At 32.5% G+C, this 19948-nt stretch overlaps 1 protein-coding gene across 1 annotated transcript; it reads left to right on the forward strand.

The window, feature by feature from the left end:
• The first annotated feature begins 238 nt into the window (after positions 1-238).
• On the forward strand, positions 239-7040 carry LOC130800775 (protein NLP6-like). Its single transcript, XM_057664433.1, has 5 exons — positions 239-1009; positions 2043-2638; positions 4117-4164; positions 4243-5167; positions 5528-7040. Exons 1-5 carry the CDS (start codon positions 673-675, stop codon positions 6613-6615), a joined length of 2994 nt encoding a protein of 997 aa, XP_057520416.1. The 5' UTR covers positions 239-672; the 3' UTR covers positions 6616-7040.
• The last annotated feature ends 12908 nt before the right edge of the window (positions 7041-19948 follow it).

A 19948-nucleotide genomic window follows, 5' to 3' on the forward strand; every position in this document is an offset into this window, starting at 1 on the left:
AGTACTTCTTTGATTACTTTAAGCTTGTCGAACTTTTGTTGAGTTTGTTCTTTTAATTTTGCAATATTTTTCTAAAAAAATTTCAATCATTCTAATTAATTTCATCTACATATTTTTTATTAATATTTACAATTTTATATAATTCAAATATCTCTATCACCGTAAATCTATATAATAAGATTAAATATGAAAATGTATAAATACTCATACTTCACGTTCTTAATACAAGTCCACAAATGACAACCCTCCCACTTGTTTTTGCTTTACTTCTCCATGGAAGAAACATTATGGAGAGTAAAAAACTAAATCAATAAAAATGATCCTATTCAATAACACTCCTTTTCAATAACACAGGTAAGCTAAGCAAAATCTTCCTGCAAAATAGAAAAAAGAGAGAACATGTGGATTCCATTCTTATAGAATATATCACCATCAATTTCCTTGAAAATATTAATAATTTATTATTCCTACCACAAACAAAATAAATAAATACAACCCTTTTTTATTTTTTTATTTTTACTCATTATTGTATAATATTTATTTTTTTTAAACATTACTCCATAAATTTATGTGAACAATTCCCAATCCCTATCTATCTCTCTCCTCTTCAAGAGCATTTTTACAACAAACTCAAAAAAATAAAAATTCAAACATTGAAGTCATTCATTGATTATGTCCGAAGCAGCAACAACAGAAATTGAAGAAGAAAATCATCAAAAGTCTTCCTCTTTATTTGCTAATTATAGTAATAATTTTCCAAGAACTCGGGAGTTTCAATCAGGTGTGACGCAGGCGCAGCTACACCATACAATTCTAGGCCCTTCATCATCAACATTCATGGACCTTGATTTTGGGGATCTAGATGCTTCTTGGTCGTTTGATCAGATCCCAACTTCCCCAGTTCTTATTTCTACTTCTGACCAACCCTTTTCCCCTCTTTGGGCTTTTGCTGATGATCGGAATCCTACTGGAATTCGGATTCCTGCTGAACTTTCTCGATTTACTTCTTGTATGTTTTTTTTTTTTTTTTTTTTTTCTGCTAATAATGGAAAGTGTGTATTTTTTAATTATAATGGGAAATTTACTGCGTAAAAGTTTTTTTTGTTTTTTTTTTTCACTTGTATTGACTTTAATTTGTTGGGTTTTGAGGTGGGATTTGTTTGTTTGGTGAATTAGCAGGAAAAAAATGAGGATTCAAAAGTTAAAATTGATGGGTTTTTTTTTTATTAAACAGTTTTGATGAAGAAGAATGGTTTTTATTTGTTATAGTTTGAATTGGGTTTTATTTATTTAGTGAATTCAGAGGGAAAAAAAAAGAGGGTTTAAAAGCTAACATTGATGGTTTTTTGATTTTAGAAGTTTTAATGAAAAAAAATGGTATGTTTTGAATTGGGATTTGTTTGAGCAATAAAATGAGGGTGATCATTGATGAGTTATAGTTATTGTATTATTTTGATGAAGAGAATATAAACTTTTTAGCTTGAGATGGGATTTGTTAGAAAAATGGAAAAAGCAAAATGAGGATTGAAAATAATGCGTTTTTATGATTATATTGTTTTGATGAAGAAAAAGGAACAATATTAGCTGGATTTTACACAATATACTCAAATACTATCTCTTTTGACTTTGTTTGGTATGTTTAAATTTAGCTAATTTGCAATATAGGGAAGGTCAGGTGTGTCAATGGTGGATATGTCTATTTGAGTTAGGTCTTTACTGTTTAGTAGAAACTAGAGTCCTAAATTCCTTGATTTTCTTGGGCCTAATTGAGTAATTAATTGGAAAATTGTAAATTGAAAAACACAAATTCTTTTGAGAGACGTTCCCTGATTTGGTCGGCCCATTATCATCTTTTAGCTTAATTAAGCTTTAATGGATTGAGCCTGAAAGACGTCTCTCAAATAGACGGTCTCTCAAAAGACTGACTGATTGAAAATTGGGAAGTTTTGACTTTTGGATATAAAATGGTTAATGTAATTTGCTAAAATATTGTGATTTTGGTTCTTAATGATACTTATTTTCTTGAGATTTGTTTATTGTAGGTAATCCAGAACCTGCTAGTGAAAATGGAGGGGATGAGGGTGGTGATGACGACAACGATGATGATAAGAAGAAGATTCCTTGTCAAGTTTTGGGATTCACTCCAATAGACAACTTTGATGTATCGTTTATCATCAAAGAGAGAATGACACAAGCACTTAGGTATTTCAAAGAGTCAACAGAACAAAACCAGATTTTGGCTCAGATTTGGGCACCAGTAAAGAGTGGAAACAATTATGTGCTTACAACTTCAGGGCAACCCTTTGTTTTAGGGCCACACAGTAATGGGTTGAATCAGTATAGAACTGTATCTTTGATGTATATGTTTTCTGTTGATGGAGAGAGTGTAACGACTCTCGGGTTGCCTGGCCGTGTTTTTAGACAAAAGTTGCCGGAGTGGACACCAAATGTGCAGTATTACTCTAGTAAAGAATATCCTAGGGTTAATCATGCTAAGCATTATAATGTCAGAGGAACCTTGGCTTTGCCTGTTTTAGAACCTTCTGGGCAGTCTTGTGTTGGAGTGCTTGAGCTTATTATGACTTCGCAGAAGATCAACTATGCTCCCGAGGTTGATAAAGTTTGTAAAGCACTTGAGGTTCGTATATCTTCTTCCGTAAAGGCGAATTGATTAATGTTTCTTTCGCCTTTTTCAACCTCTCTTCCCCGTGTTTTGGTTGAGAAACGTTTGCTGTGAATTGGGGTTTAAATAAAATTAAAGTTATTTATTTTTAATACATTTTTGTTCTGTCTATATTTGCTGATTGCTGCATTATATTCTTAGGGTGTGATGGTAATTGTTTGTGAGAAAAATTTGGGAGTTAGAAGGGATGAGAAGTTTTTTTTGAACCCTTCGTGTTTATGTTATGCATTTAGAGTTTAGACGTCATCTGACAGATAGAGTATATAACATATTATACGGCTTCAAGTTTAACAATCAGCTTAATACCATGTCAAATGACTGATTTAACCAGAAGCTTAAGTTGATGGATGAAGCCCAAGGATATGTTATATACTCTATCAACGGGTTTGACTTTGAGGTGGTGATGGAAATATGGGTTTGGTGAAGATTAAGCATGGATTACACTAAGGGAAGTTTGATATTATATGAGAAATTCACACTAGAGTTAGGTTGGCTCGTGCCATTTTCAAGGAGTACTTCCAATTGCACTTTTCATGTATTTCTTCCTGATAATGCAGTTTTAAGTTTTTGATACCACAAATTGAGGAGAGTCAAAGATTAAGAGATGTAGACATGTAAAGTATGCCATTGCTTACTATTGAAGTGTTCATGTTCTTTTCATAGAGTTTTAGCCACAAGGATCCTTCCATTTGATTTGCGATATGTGTGGAGCAAAACGAGTCTGAGCGATTCATATATGGCAGGATTATTTTCGCTTCTTACAATATACTAATATTCGAAGATTTTGGTAGAAACCTATATGAGAAGTTGAAAGTTCTATATCTAGGGTACTCCTGTTTTCATTATGAAGATGTCAATGAACCGTGTTTTAGATTATCTCTGTTTCATGATGAATTTCACTTTGAATTAAGTCAAGATTTTTTGTTGAATGCTTACATTAACTGTAATCTTATCTCATTTTCATTCAACTGATGTATCTGAATGTTTATTAGTTTAGCAAAGTAAGGAATAATCTTTTGATTAGTCTTGTTTTGTGAACCATCAATTTTTCTATGCAATGAATATCTTTGTGGAAAAATGGCATTGCAAGTTAGAGCAATAGTTAGTCTTTCTATTACTTCCTCCAGCCTCCGACCAACTCATTTTGCATCAATCGTCATTTTGGCTTGTCCTTCTCATTTTCCATCATTTCTATTTTTCGACAATGGCGAACCACTTTCTTTTAATCTCATTCAGTTTAATTTGATCTGCACAATCAATTCTCTCTTTGTTACCAATATTCACTTTTTTCTTAAATAACACTCTATTTCTCTTTGATCCAAAATGAGTGGGACGGAGTAGTATATTATTATGCATACAACATATGGTTAGATCATTTTCCCGCTTTAATCTGTTCTATGATGCCTCAATTAATAATTTCAGCTCTTGCGCAGGCAGTAAATCTAAAGAGTTCAAAGATTTTGGATCATCCCAATATCCAGGTAAACGGTCATGCAATGCTTAAGTTCCACTATTTCCATTATCTTCAACGACTAATACAGAGATGATCCCATGTCCAGATTTGCAATGAAGGTCGGCAAAATGCACTTGCGGAAATCTTGGAAGTGTTAACTGAAGTATGCGAAACATACAAATTACCCCTAGCGCAGACTTGGGTTCCGTGCAGGCATAGAAGCGTTCTAGCGTATGGAGGCGGTCTAAAGAAAAGTTGTTCCAGCTTCGATGGAAGCTGTATGGGACAAGTATGCATGTCCACAACCGATGTTGCATTCTATGTTGTAGATGCTCGTATGTGGGGTTTCCGAGAAGCCTGTGCTGAGCATCATCTTCAGAAAGGGCAAGGCGTTGCTGGGAGGTCATTTTCATCCCATGGTTTGAGTTTTTGCCGCGATATTTCACAATTTTGTAAAATAGAATACCCCTTAGTTCACTATGCTCGTTTGTTTGAGTTGACCGGAAGTTTTGCTATTTGTTTGAGAAGCAAGCATACAGGGGATGATGATTATGTTCTCGAGTTTTTCCTTCCTCGTAACTTAACAGACAGTTCAGAGCAGCTCAGTTTTCTAGACTCGATATTGTCGACAATGAAGCACGATCTTCAGAATTTGATGGTTGCTTCCGGGCGAGCACTGGAAGAGGAAAGAAAACATATGGAGATCATTGAAGTGTCATCGGATGAAAATCTGGACTTACAAGTTGAATCTAATCTGTCGACTAGACCTTTACCGGTGGTAGAAACAATAAATGGCGTGCTACCATTCGTAAAGAATTCTCCTCCCCAGTTGGTGGAACCGGATGCTAGACTTGCGGGAAAAAGTGTTGGTGGGGCCGGGGGAATCCGCAATGGAATATCTCTAACTGACAATAAAGAGCCAAAGAAAGCCTCGGAAAGAAAACGTGGAAAAGCTGAAAAACAAATTAGCTTAGAGGTTCTTCAGCAGTATTTTGCTGGGAGTCTAAAAGATGCCGCTAAAAGCCTTGGAGGTATTTATTTGTTATAAATGAGTACATTTCTGACGGGCAAGTTTTTAAGAAGATTATAGATGGGTTGTGTTAGAGTATATAACATATGTTGTTGGAGTATATAACATATTTTGGGTCTCAACCATCAGCTTAAGCTTTTGGTTGAGTTGGTTTTTTGACATGGTATCAGAGCCAACGTGACAAGACGTCATGGGTTCGAATCTCAACCACCCATTTAAAGTGGAATATTCAGCGCCTATGCGCATCCATCCTCATAACGTATCCTGGGGCCTTAACCATCAACTTAAGCTTTTGGTTGAGTTGGTTCCTTGACGGTTTTTAAATTCAATGACCTAAAATTGATAATTTTGTTTTGAACAGTGTGCCCTACAACAATGAAGCGGATCTGTAGGCAGCATGGCATATCACGTTGGCCGTCTCGGAAGATCAATAAGGTGAATCGCTCCCTTACAAAACTCAAGCGAGTGATTGAATCTGTCCAAGGTACTGATGGTACATTTAGCTTGACTACCCTTGCTCAACCTACTATCCCTGTACCTGTTGGGTCTATTACATGGCCTGCTGGTGCGAATGGGACTTGTCAACAACAATCACCTACATATGTACCTGTCGATCTTCCGGACGAAAGGAGTGAAATGCCGCAACTTAGACAAAGAGTTGACGGGCAGACTAGTGGGAGGGTATCGAGTCATGAAGAAAGGATTCACGAGCCAAATGGGTTTGCGTCTAAAGCAAGTGGCTCTCGGGAAGTAAGTGCAGGGACGTCAACTTCTCATGGATCATGTCATGGAAGTCCTGGAACTGAAAGCACCCCGCAAAATGGTCATTTTGTTCCCAACTTTCACGAACAAGCCGGTCATTCAACAGGTTTGATTTGTGCACAAAATGGAGAATTACGTTTATCCGCTGGTTACTCGATCCCGGACACCCTCCTTGCGGCCCATCATCCTCAAGAAGCCTTTGGTGGCATGCTTCTTGAGGATGTAGGAAGCTCGAAAGATCTGAGAAATCTTTGTCCTTCAACAGCAGAGGCTAATATAGATGAGACCATTCCCGAACACGGATGGATAAACCAGCCTTGTTCAAACCCGTCTCCTAGAGTTGCAATGAGTGCTGCTGGTATGATGCCTAGATTTTCTGCTAGACAAGATATGAAGACCATTACAATAAAAGCCACATTTAGAGAAGATATAATAAGATTTAGATTTTCTTTGAGTTCTAACATTGTCGAATTGAAAGATGAGGTGGCAAAAAGGTTTAAACTCGAAGTAGGCACATTTGAGATAAAGTATTTGGACGATGATCACGAATGGGTGTTGATAGCTTGTGATTCGGACCTACAAGAGTGCTTAGATATATCAAAATCATCGGGAAGCAATATGATTAGATTGTTGATACAAGACATATTAGGTAATCTTGGAAGTTCATGTGAAAGTTCGGGGGAATGAAAGAAAGGCATTGAACAGTAGGTACTTGCTTAGGTTGTAACTCGTAACCTATTCTTGTTGAAGTAGTATTAGGATGGTGGGTAAGTTAGATAGTGTAGATCAGTGTAACATGATTTGCTTTTTGAATTTACGATTCGCTTAAATTTGCCCAAGAATAGCCCAAAACTGACCATAATTTGTTTTTTTGACTCGCAATTCGCGAGGAGATTAGCGAATCATGTGACACTGATGTAAATTGTTGTATCAGTTGGGCTCTTTATGCAAAATTGTATATAGTTTGCTGATTTTTAGGGTTTGCACAATGTGGATGTTCTTCTCTTTTTGGTTCAGTTTTGATGAAGTTTGTTCACAGTTTCTTGTAATTGTAAACAGAACATTTTAAGTTATATGACATGGTTTCTCCTGGAAAGAAAATTACTGATTCACACTTGTAGCTTTTTTGTTGAATAGTTCTCCGTGGTTGAGATACTGGAGCAGCTTGTGCTGCATACTGCTCCATTTCAAGTTGTACTCGACAAGGGCATTAGTAATAAGATAACACAAATTCTTGTGAAAGATGTCTCTTTGATAGATTATTTCTAATTGGCCTGGTCCAAAAAGGAAAATATAGAGAAAGCTCCTCAGTAGGCATTAAGAATATTGTAAGTAGGCATTTAGAATATTGTAAATCAGCAGGCATTCAGTATATTGAAAGTAGGCATTAACGACATTGTAAGTAGGCATTAAGAATATGGTAAGTAGGCTAGTTGGCTAAGTTTCTCGGTAGGCATTAAGAATATTATAAGTAGACATTTTAAGTACTTTTTGGGTGGGCATTAAGCATATTGTAAGTAGGCATTAAGGATAATGTAAGTAGGCATTAAGAAAATAGTAAGTGGACATTAGGGTTTAATGGACTGAGCCTAAGAGACAGTCTCTCAAGAAACCGCTAGATAATTAGAGAATAAGACAAAATACACATGAATGAAAGATATAAATATATGAGATGCATGAAGAGAATTAGTTTGTGGCCGAGAATGAAATGAGATCACTGCTAAAAAAAGGAAAAAGTGCAAAGTTATAGTAGTAAATTTGTTTTTTAATTTGAATTGTTAGGATAATAAAATGAAAAAACTTGAATTTTCTGAATACTTCTATTAGAAAAAAAAGAATTGTGATTTGTGTAGATAATAATAATTACATAAAATTATAAGAATATTTTGATAAAAGAAATAGAAAAAGCATTACAAATTCTTCAATTGAAAAGTGTAATAAATTGATAGGAAGTGAAGAGATGTCGTTTTATAGTTTAGTGTTTGACATAATTTTCACTCAAATTCATAACATGAATTAAATTTTGAATTGAGAATAATAATATATATGCTCAAAGTTATACTTTATGTCTTGGAATATAATTTTATGCTTAAATTTAATATTTATTTATAAAATTAATAAGTTCAATTTAACTGATTCAATTATTATAAATTACAAATAAGTCTCAAATAAATTCTTTATCTGTTAATATAAGATGTAATTTTAATTTACTCACAAGTCACAAAATTGAATATTATATGTATGTCATAGTATTGAGCTAATTTTTCATAGTTGATATTAAATTGTGAAAATAATAATAATGATAATAATGTCAATACTCCCACCATTGACCCCTCCCCCAGTAACAACCCTCGGCACCACCACTTACCCTTACAACCCTCACTCCCCTACCAAAATCGACCCCATCCCTATCGTCCAAAATGAGAAAAGTGACCAAAATTGAGGATCATGTGTGAAAGGGAGAGGCATATATACCTTACTCAAGGATCGTTTAGATGAGTGTTTATGATGTGTCTTAGTGTAGGAACCAAATAATGCAAGTTAGTGTACTGAATGACAATAATAAAGAAATAATTAAAACAAAAATTTAAGGTGGTTCACCAATCAATGGGTTATATCCACCATCTAGCCTAGATTGTATTAATGTGTTTAAAGAAGATAAACAAACTTGAAATGAATTACAAATGGAGGTTTAATGTAAGAAGAGAGGAGTTAATTAGGGAGTAATCTTAAGCAAAAAGGATGCTCTAACAAATGAGACTTTGGGTCGTCTAAGTAAGGCTAGAACAAGAGTATTTATAGGGGAAAAGCCTTGGTGTCCAAGGTTTGCTTCATTAACTGTAACAAGAGCGGCAATTTCGATATATAATTAGCATTTAATAATAATGTTTAATACAAAAAAAAAATTGCGGAAGTCTCAAAATGCCGAATTGTTAAAAACTTTAAATCATAAAACTAAAATTGTTTAAAACAAAAGTAAAATATTATTACCTCTGATAAGAAATATTGTTTGCTCAAAAAGAAAAAAATACATCATCATCAAGTCATCAATAAAGATACAAAAAGCAGCTAAGTTCTCGATAAATAGTAATTGCTGCGGCCTGGATCGAAACCTGAACTAAATCCTGCAAAATGCTGCCATCCATGATACGGATGACAGCCGATTGAATCGGTCAGCGCTTTAACGCCGAGCATAACTTCCTATCCAGCTCAAAATACGGAAATTATACGCTACATTTACAAAATAATAATTTAAGTACGGACTTATACTTAATTGACACCACTGTATACTTTTACCATGTTCTTTTTCTGTTACATGCTTTTAAGTCATTAAGATACCATTCTCGATCCTGACAGAAGTACGTTACTGCCACTTATACAATTCGGTAATCTTAACACTTGAGTAAGTTCATTTGGTTAATGCTCATAACCGTACCATGCATCATAGCATCAACACTAATCAAGTTTGTCACTGATCAACAAGCACATCAATATGACACATGATATATGTAAGGGTCTGGTTAGGTGAGAACCGTAGTCCTAAACCCTAACTGTGGTGGGAGTCACCCCTCCAATACAATATTTATGCTCGAGTTCTACAGGATAGGTAGCGAACCCCCTGTCTTACACCGCATTTTACGTGCCGGCCAACACGGACGCCGGGATTTTACATGCCGGTCCATGGTTCGACATTACCTTACTATCAGGGTCATTCAATCAATACATTTCACACAAGTACATCACATTTTTATTACTCCAAGTTGACTTTGAATTTGAATTTGACCAACCTAAGTGGTAACTTCATTTATTTAATATAATTCTTAATCATAACGTTTAATTTACCTTTACGTCTTTATATGTTCATTACTTAATTTTTACACATTAAATTTTATTTATAACTTTATTTTAATAGGTCACTAAATTCACACTAATAACTTAATATTTTATAAATAGTCTCCAAATTTGTATTTTCCACAAGTAGCTACTAAAATCTATTTCTTTTGAAATAAGTTCCTAAAATCAAAATTTCCAACTTTAAAATAAATAAAATTTTATTCTCCTCACAAAATCAAACATTCTAATTAAAATTCAAGTTAAACTGCAACCTTTGAATAAGTTTTCAAAATTCAACAAGTTTACCAAAATTAATTATTTCAAGTTTGGAAAAACAAGTAAACTTATTAGATTCGCAAATGTCAATATTCTAGTTATAAAACAAATAAAACTTATAATTTCACAAAAATCAATATTTCACACATAGTTTAAGAACAAGTTTACTAAAAATACTTTTACATCTTTTTATATAAATTTTGGTCAAATAGTTAGCAGATAAAATATTATTTTGTACTAAATAGTAATTAAATGTCACAAAAGTTTTGTTTTGTTTTTTTTTTTAATTATGAAATCTCATATATTTAAGAAAATCACTTCAATATTTAATAACTTATAAAGCTTTCTCAAAAATAACTTTTAAGATTTTATTCTAATATTATCACAAAATAGCTTATAATAATATAAAAAATAAATCAAACTCTTTTTCTTTTTAATATGATAATGGTCGAATGGCCTATGAGTATTTTGGGGCCTTTATCACTAACAAAACAACTTCATTTAATTAATTATAGTAAATTCAAGATTTAAATAATTAACATAACCATTAAAAAAATATAAACTTTACACAATAACTTAGAAATTTACTATAACTTTAAGGATAAACTTAAATCTTAGAATAAAGTATAATAACAATATTCTTAATATAATCATACTTAGTAAACGACGTTCATAAAATAACTTACTACCTTATAAACTAGTTTGAAGGCTAACATAAACATATTAATACAAAATTCTAACATAAAATAAATTCTTAAATATAATAACATTTCTAATGTAACACATAACTCATAAATATACTAGCACTAGTTTATAACATAAATCATGCTTAATATCACTAAATATAATTTTGCACTCAACTTCCTAAACTTGTTCAAAGATTATTAAATTAACATACTAAAAATACTTTTAGCATACACATACTTAATATAATCTTGATTATAATTTCATTAAACTAAATTCCACTAAAGTATATCAACATATTTTATACTTTGCATATTATAAAGTAAATATAATGTAAAATTCCACAAAAAGAGTAGGGTAAGAAGTTATACCATACTAACACCAAGGATTAGTACTAAGTACTAAGTACTAATTAAGAAAATAATAAGAAATAAGATCCTCCAAGATAAATAATAATGCTCCAAAGATAATTAATCCCAACTCCCAAAATAATGATGATGATTCAAGCTAAATAAAGAGTGTTCTAAGCTCCATGTTCTTTAATTTCTTCAATTAATAAAGGTATTAATGTAGTAAGATTTTAATGAAGTGAAGATATAAGAAAGAATGTTAGAAAGATTTGATGATGGTGGTGTAAGTGATCTCATGGCTAAGGGGGTATTTATAATGGGTTTGGGAAACTTTGTAGTTCATTAGATTGTACGAAAAAGAGTGTTAGGAGTATAGAAAAAGGTTAACTTGTGTAAGTGATTTAGAGTGTGTAAATGAATGTGTAAGAGTTGGAGTGTGTAAGTGAATGTGTAAGAGTTTGGAGTGTAGAAGAAGGTTAGCTTGTGTAAGGAAATGGTGATAGCTTGTGTAAGTGATGAACATCATGGGTTACCATAGAAAGGATTTTGGTTCATCAAAATTTTGTTTTAGTATGTACAAGTGAATATACTTTAAAATAATGGGTAAATTTGATCATGAAAATATGTAGTTTATTTAAAATTTTGCTTAAACTATACTTAATGTTCATAATAAAAATACGATTCATTTTTATGTATAAAATAATTATATCAAAATTATAAGGTTAAAATAATAAGTAGTAATGTTAGTTTAAGGAAGAAAGTTAAAAAGTAACGTTTTACAAAACCGTGAATATAATAATAAAATTTCACTTTTCGTACTATAAAATAATAAAATAATATTTTAGAGCTTTTAAAAAGATTTTAAACAAAATACTATTTTAAAGTTTAATATTTGAAAGAAATTACAAAATCGGAAAAGATTTAGGAATTAAAGATAGTTTGAAATGGATAATCAAAGGATTAGAGATTTGAATTGAAAATTCAAAATAATTAATTGGAAGATTAAAATTAAGAATTTTGAGTCTGTTATATTAACACTTAGTAAAATGTACTAGTGTACTTGTTTGATTCTCCATCATCTAATTGCAATGTAGTACTTGGTGCTTAAGGTTTGCTTCATCCAAGTACTCATTAACACTTGGTAAAATGTACTAGTGTATTTGTGTGATTCCCAAACAACCAATTACAAAGGAGTACTTTGTACTCTTCTTACATACACTAAAATGTTAGATTAAATTTCCTTATTCTTATTTTGATTATTTGATGAACAAAAGTCACCAATAATCCTAGCTAGGTGTTTCCCTATAAGTTCGAATTTGCTTCAAACCAAGACTGTATGGCATGACCTTAAACCCACGGTAAACAAGGCCCTATTGATGCAACTTAGAGAAAACCCACCAAACAGATTCTATAAAACTCTAGTCCATAGTTTTACACCCATTTTCACTACCCAAATTTTCGAATGAGACGGTTTTAAGTGCTTTTTTATTAGATCGGCCTAGTATGCATTTACAGACTTTAAATAATCACTGATAACCTTAAAGTGATCACTTACAATTTTAAAGTGATTAATTATAACCTTCAAGTGATCTTTTTGATCATTTACAATATGTCAAAGTGATCACTTTTAAATTTAATAGTTTTGAAGTGATCACTTACAATTTTTAAGTGACCAATTATAATCTTTAAGTGATCGCTTGAGCTACAATTTAAAAGTGATCACCCTTTGTAGTTTTAAAGTGACCAATTAGTAAAATGAGTAGATAGTATGAGTACGTCTTATAGTGAGACGACACCATATCAGACTTGTTGAATTTTTAAATCTTTGATTGTTATTTTATAAAAAGTTTAAAAATTAAGCATTGTATGAGAATAATTCTTAAAATAAGTGTCTCTTCATCTCAACATGTGCAAAGGATTGGGTCGCTAAGTTGTTAGTAACGACCCATTCGTAAAGGAGTGGTTCGACAACGAACCATTTGCTTTCTACTCGAGTGTCCATTTGGGCGTATAATATATCTTTGAAAAACTCTTAAAATACTCTTTTTTACGACAAAAGTATGGAAAGTTAAGGCATTCTGATTTGTAAATCATAGTTATGACTAAAACAAATGAATAAATTTTGCAATATTCATTAATTATTCTTAATTTATAGTGTTTTTTAATTTAGATGTTAAAACATTGTAAATAGAAATCTTATTTAATTTATCATCCATTTTTTTATAATTTTATTTGAAATTTAATTTTTTTTTTATAATTTTTAATTATATATAATTCTATTAAAAAAAATGATTGGTTAGTTTCTAAATAGAAATTCACGCGTTTTGGTTGGTGTGATTAGAGTAAAGAGTTGGCATCACTTGGAAATTGCCTCGGTCATGTGGTGGCCACATGGGGTTAGGAGTAGGGCTGTAAAAACGGGTTAAAAGGTCGGAAACAGGTCGGTCAAAAACAGGTTCGGTAAAAAACGGTCGGTCAAAAGCAGGTCGTATAAGTCTTTCGGTACCGGTCGGTTTATTCGGTATCCGGTCGAATCCGGTTTTTTTCCTTGGCGGGTGTCGGTCGGTATGGGTCCGGTATTTATCGGTCCGGTCATTACCGGAAACAGGTCACATTCGGTCGGTCAAAAACGGTTTTTTGCAGGTCGTAATCGGTATACAGATCATAACCGGGCGGTCAAAATCGGTTATCGGTCGGTCACAATCGGTATGCGGGTCAGAATCGGTCGGTCACAATCGGTCGGTTTTGGTCGGTATCGGTTCAGTTCAATTTAGTTGAACCGGGATTCAGTTCTGTTCAGTTCAGTTTTGGTTGGTATCGGTTCGGTTCAATTCAGTTAAACCGATATTCCGGTTAATTTGGTTGATATCGGTTCAGTTCAATTCATTTAAACCATGATTTAATTCAGTTCAATTATGTTCCAATTGTTCTGTTCCAATTTGGTAAAAAATCGCATCGTGTTGCCTCATAATGTCATTGATCATGCGTTTATCCATGATGGGAATGATATATAGAAGGTGGAACCTCACATCAAGTTTTATAGATGTCGTTAGGTTATGAGTTTTATGACATCAAATTCAACTAATCAACTCCGTCTAAGTTAATTAATAGATCATAACATGTTAATTGATCGACTTCATCTAATATCAATTAGACAATTACAATTTACAACAATAATATGTTATTAATGTCACAATGTAAGTTTGTTAGATTGTCTTAATAATATATCTTCATCACTGATTGAATTGACCTTCGTTTGTCCATGGGGTGTGTTATTTTCAACTAATGTGATCGGTCATAATGATATGACTTGTTCTCATATATCTAAACCGTTTAAGTTTATACGAGATCTTATTTTACTGCGTGGATGAAGTCAACAATGTATTATAAAGTCGATCCAAGTTATTCGATTTGTTTTTCATTATAGTTCGTTCTATTTAAGTTAAATAATCGATCATCTACGCTGATAAGTTTGATTTTAAACGAACTCTATTTAAGTTAATTAATATATTTGATCATAGGTCTGGTTATTTCAACTTGATAAATTGATTATAATTGATATATATTTGATCATATCAGGTTAATTATTTTCAATTTGATAAATCATGTTGTTATCAATGTTGAGAATGATAGAAGGTGAAACCTCACATCAAGTTTTTATAAATGTGGTTAAGTTATGAGTTTAATATATATATTCAACTAATCAACTTCGTCTAAGCTAAGTTAATTAATAGATCATAACATGTTATTACAGTCACAATGTGAGTTTGTTAGATTGTCTTAATAATCTATCTTCATCATTGATCTGAATTGACCCTTGTTAGCCCATGGGTGTGTTATTTTAAGCTAATGTGATCAATCTATCTAATCAATCTAGCTGCCAGCGATCTAAGTTAATTGATTGGTTTTTCATTCTATTTCGTCCTATCTAAGTCAATCATGACAAGTTAACATGTAAATCCATCTACGTTGATATGTTTGATCATAGGTCTGGTTGTTTCAACTTGATAAATCGATTATAATTAATTAATATATTTGATCATATCATGTTAATTATTTCTATTTGATAAATCAACTCGTGAATTATTCTAACGATTATCTTTTTGGGTGTAATTTATAGACTTTTCAATTTCAATATAGAATTATATAAATACCAATAACATTATAACATTGTTTTTTTTTGGCAAATAAAATAATAGTTGCATAATTAGAAGTATATATATATATATTTTAGAAATAAGAAAGAAAGAGGTTTATTTATTAAAATTAAGAAGTTTATTTAGAAACCATTAAATCAATGAATTACTCATATTTTAAAAAAAAATTTAGTTGTAAAAAAAAAAAACACATAAGATTATCCCATTGGTGCACAACCTCAATACATGGATTGTCAACTTGGCAAAAGGCATGATAAATCATAACCCTTCATTTTGAAATCAATTAATCTAAACCATTGATTAAACATACTCTAATATATTTAAAAAAAAAAAAAAAAAAAAAAAAAAACTAATATGAACCGTTAGATCAAGGGATCTAATCTAAACCGTTGATAAGCCCAAACCCTAACTTTCATCCACTTTCCTCATTTTCCACTCTCTCCTCACACGGCTGTCCATAACGGCTCTCTCTCTCTTTCACTCACTGATATCTCTCTCTCTACTCTCGTCTCTACTCAGTACTACTACTCACTGATATCGGGCTCGTCTCTTTCACTCACTGATATCTCTCTCTCTACTCTCGTCTCGTCTCTAATCCAGGTATTTTGTATTTTTTTTTCTTTGTTGTTCATTTTTTGTTCATGTTCAATTCTAGGTTTTTGTTAATTTTTTTTTTTCTGGGTTGTTTTCTATTTTTTTGTTCGTATGATGAATGTTTGGGTTAATTTGCTAAATCAGTTGCTAGATTCATACAAAATGGTGGTTCTGAAATTTTGTTCGTATGATGAATGTTTGATAAGATCTTAATACTAAATCAACCTCTTCACTTGTCTTTACTTAACCTTTGAATAAAGGAGATTTGTATGGCAATCTCCTTCAACTACCCATTTATCTTTCATTCTTTTTCTCCAATAAAGATTTAGATTAGAAACTTCTTCTATAGTAGACTTGACTTCGGTATTCTTGAACCAAACTCATTACTATTTATCTCTCTAAAATGGTGGTTCTGAAATTTTGTTCGTATTGACTGATTTTGATTAAAGTATCTTCTTGATGTTTATAGGAAATTTTGGTCTGACTAATATAAATTCAAATGTACTGTTTATCTTCTTGATGTTTTTAAAGTCGTTTTTTGCGCTCTAATTTTTTTTTTTTTTTAAGGTATGGCTGACCCTGCTGTGGCTGTCCCCGAACAAAGAAGAGTTGTTAAACATAAAAAAATTACGTCACCGGTTTGGGATCAGTACCATGTATCGTACCCCAATGACGTACGGACGGTAAAGTGTAAATACTGCGATTATGAGGCGGCAGCACCAGGTAGTGCAGGTACAACTAATTATAAACGTCATACTGAGGGCTGTAAAGGTTATAAAGAGTTCATAAAAAATAACCCAAACGCTAATGTTGTGTATGATCATGATACTTACGTGCTTAAGTTTGCTGATTCGATATTATATCATGGATATTGTTTGAGTATGGTAGAGCATATTAAAACTAGAGAATTGCATCGTTGGTTAAATCCTAATGTCAAAGATGTGTCTAGATATACGATAACTAAATGCGTAATGGGTGAACATGAAAAGTACAAAAAACTAGTATTTGACAATATGCAATCTTGTAAGAGTCGTATATGCTTAACTTGTGATGGATGGACAGCATGTACTTCGCGTTCATATTTTGCCCTTACTGCCCATTTCATCGATGATGATTATAAATTGCATTCCCTTTTGTTAAATTTTCGCCGTTTTCCCCCACTCCACGATGGTGAATCTATATTCATGTTTGTGAAAGGTTTGTTGAATGACTGGAATATAGGTAGAAAAGTTTTTTCAATCACACTTGATAATGCTTCCTCTAATAATAGGATGGTTGAAAAACTAAAACGTGATTTGCACTCCTCTTCTCCTCTCCCTTTAGATGGCAAGTATTTTCATATAAGGTGTTGTGCTCATATTTTGAACCTTATTGTTAAAAAGGGTTTGAAACTTGTTGATAATTCCGTGACTAAGTTACGTGCGGTTGTTATATATGTTGATTCTTCTGATTTTCGACTTACAAATTTTGAGAAAGCTAAAATTGATAAAGGTTTGCAATCAAAGGGTAAATTAGTTTTGGATGTTTCCACTAGATGGAACTCTACTTATGACATGATTCATAGGGCTCTTGAGGTAAAGGATGCTATTGATTTATATCTTGTTCGTGAAAGGGATATTGATGTTGATATTATTTCTGAGAATGAGTGGGATACAATTCAAGATATTTGTGATTTTCTTGAGCCATTCTATGAGATTACCAAGCTTTTTTCTGGTTCAAAATATCCCACTGCAAATTTGTACCTTTCTTGCATAATATGTATTGAAAAGATTTTGACTGATTCCCACCAAGATCCTAGTGATGCTGTGAGAAAGATGGCTGCTCCTATGTGGGAAATGTTTGATAAATATTGGTCCGATCATTCTATGGTTCTGTCTTTTGCCTTTTTACTTGATCCACGTTTTAAGATGACTTTCCTTAGTGATTATTATTCTATGCTGTATGTACCTACTGCGGTTGAACAAAAGGTAAATGATGTGCTTGCTGCGTTTGTTGCTTTATATGAATGTTATATGAATACCACTCAATCTGCTCCTGTTGCACCCTCTCCGTCAAACCTTGGTCCTCCTCGTCCGTTCCAAATGCGCAAGTTACGTCATGATTTTCCTCGTATTTCTGCATCTAGGACGGCGAGAGGTGATGTGGACTCTTATTTGGCCATGTCTCTTGTTGTTGATTATGATGGTTTTGATGTTCTTGAATATTGGAAGGGACAGTCTACTTCTTATCCAACACTCGCACTAATGGCTAGAGATATTCTAGCCATTCCAATTACTTCTGTTGCATCTGAATCTGCTTTTAGTGTTGGTGGTCGGATCCTTAACAAATTGAGATCTTCTTTGTTACCAAAAAATGTTGAAATTTTGGTGACAACGCGAAATTGGCTATTTGGGTTTGAACCCGAGGAAAATGCGAAGGAGATATTAAGTGTTATTGAGGAAAATAACACTGATCATGATGATAATGCTTCAGGTAAGTGTAGTGCTCTATGAAGATTTTTTTCTTGTAATTTGGTTTTTTACCAAATTATCATATCTGAGCGCCCAATTTATATTTTATAATTAATTTATATTTTTTTTATTTTATTTATTATAACTTTCTGTCGTTTTTCCATCTCATGCTCTTAATCATAATACTCAGTATCTGAAAGTTGTTACTTTTATATGATCTTAAGGTACACTAAGTTTGGTGGAGCAGTTCCTTACAGATTATTGAAAGGCGGTGTCGCATTGAGGACTAGGAGCAGGAGATCTAAGGTGGTGATGGAAGAGGAGGAAGAAGATGAAAGTGATGAAATGAGTTATACTTCTGAGAAAATTAAAGAAAAGAATGTGTCTGTTACTCCTAAAAAGAGGAGTAAAAAAAATGGGGATAACAAGGGTTCTGTTTCTCCAAATGGGTCTCGGAATTCTCCAAGATTGAGGCAGAAATCTAATCAGTTTAGTTTTGCAATTTCTTATGCATAACTAAAATTTGGAAAAGACTTTTTGTGTAGTTAGGATTATTGATGTTTATATTATTGGTAGGGAAAAAAATGTAATGGATCTATTTTAAATTTCGTCTAAACTATTAAATGAAATGAAAGTGGTTTATCAATTTCATAGGTTAATATTTTGTATTGGTTTATATTGTTATATGTTGATTTTAATACAGTATTAATTAGTCAGGAAATTAACCTGAACTTGGTAATTATATTGGTTGCAAAGTATGAACTATGTTTATGCAATTTTGCAATTTCTGAGTTTTGTAAAATTTATACTTAATTTTTTAGAAAAGAAAAAGGCTTTACTAAATTACTGAGTTAATATATATTAACTTATAATTTATATATTTATTTTATAAAAATTTATATTTAATTTAATTTTTATCATATAGAAATAATATAATTAAGTTTAATTTAATTATTTTATATAAAATTTTATTATATTTTGACAACTTAGAAGAATTATGTAGATAAGTTCGGTCCAAAACAGGTTCGGTACAAAACAGGTTCCAGGTTCGGTATAATACAGGTTCGGTACAATATAGATTCGGTCAAAAACGGTCGGTTAAAAACGGGTATTAAGCGGGTCGAAAACAGGTTTCGGTCTGAAAACAGGTTCGGTATCGGTCGGTCACTGTATGATAAAAACAGGTCGAAAACGGTTTTCGGTTTAAAACAAGTTCGGTACCGATCGGTTTCGGTATGTGTAAAACAGGTCGGAAACGGTTTCGGTCACCATTCGGGTTCGGTAGCGGTCGGTATCTGGTCACTTGTATTCGGTCAAAAACGGGTTCGGTATCGGTCGGTAACAAGTCGGTAAAACAGGTTTCTGACCACATTTACAGCTCTAGTTAGGAGTGTATTTCTTGAATCTGAACTTTATTCGATTGTGTGGCTGGTGTGATTTATTAAAGCTGGATCACATTTACTTGACTTTGACTAAAACAGGGTGACCACTAGAAATTAGGATGACAATAGGTTGGATATAGACCGAATTCAAGTGGACATAAATTTATTTTTGTTTCTTAACGGAGGATTCAAATTCAGATTCAATGGGTTTAAAAAATAAGACCTTGATATACCAAAATAAATTCAGACTGAGTCGAGAATTCATTGTCATTTCTAGTGAATAATATTCTCTA

Source organism: Amaranthus tricolor, chromosome 15 (assembly GCF_026212465.1).
Source record: "Amaranthus tricolor cultivar Red isolate AtriRed21 chromosome 15, ASM2621246v1, whole genome shotgun sequence".
In the NCBI taxonomy this organism is placed as follows: domain Eukaryota; kingdom Viridiplantae; phylum Streptophyta; class Magnoliopsida; order Caryophyllales; family Amaranthaceae; genus Amaranthus; species Amaranthus tricolor.

What these genes read in the sequence shown, in the direction of transcription:
- LOC130800775 (XM_057664433.1), top strand. Translation starts at nt 673, where the DNA reads ATGTCCGAAGCAGCAACAACAGAAATTGAAGAAGAAAATCATCAAAAG. An exon ending in TGGATCATCCCAATATCCAG is followed by an intron (nt 4,165 to 4,242) that starts GTAAACGGTCAT and finishes TCCCATGTCCAG; the next exon opens with ATTTGCAATGAAGGTCGGCA. An exon ending in TGCCGCTAAAAGCCTTGGAG is followed by an intron (nt 5,168 to 5,527) that starts GTATTTATTTGT and finishes TGTTTTGAACAG; the next exon opens with TGTGCCCTACAACAATGAAG.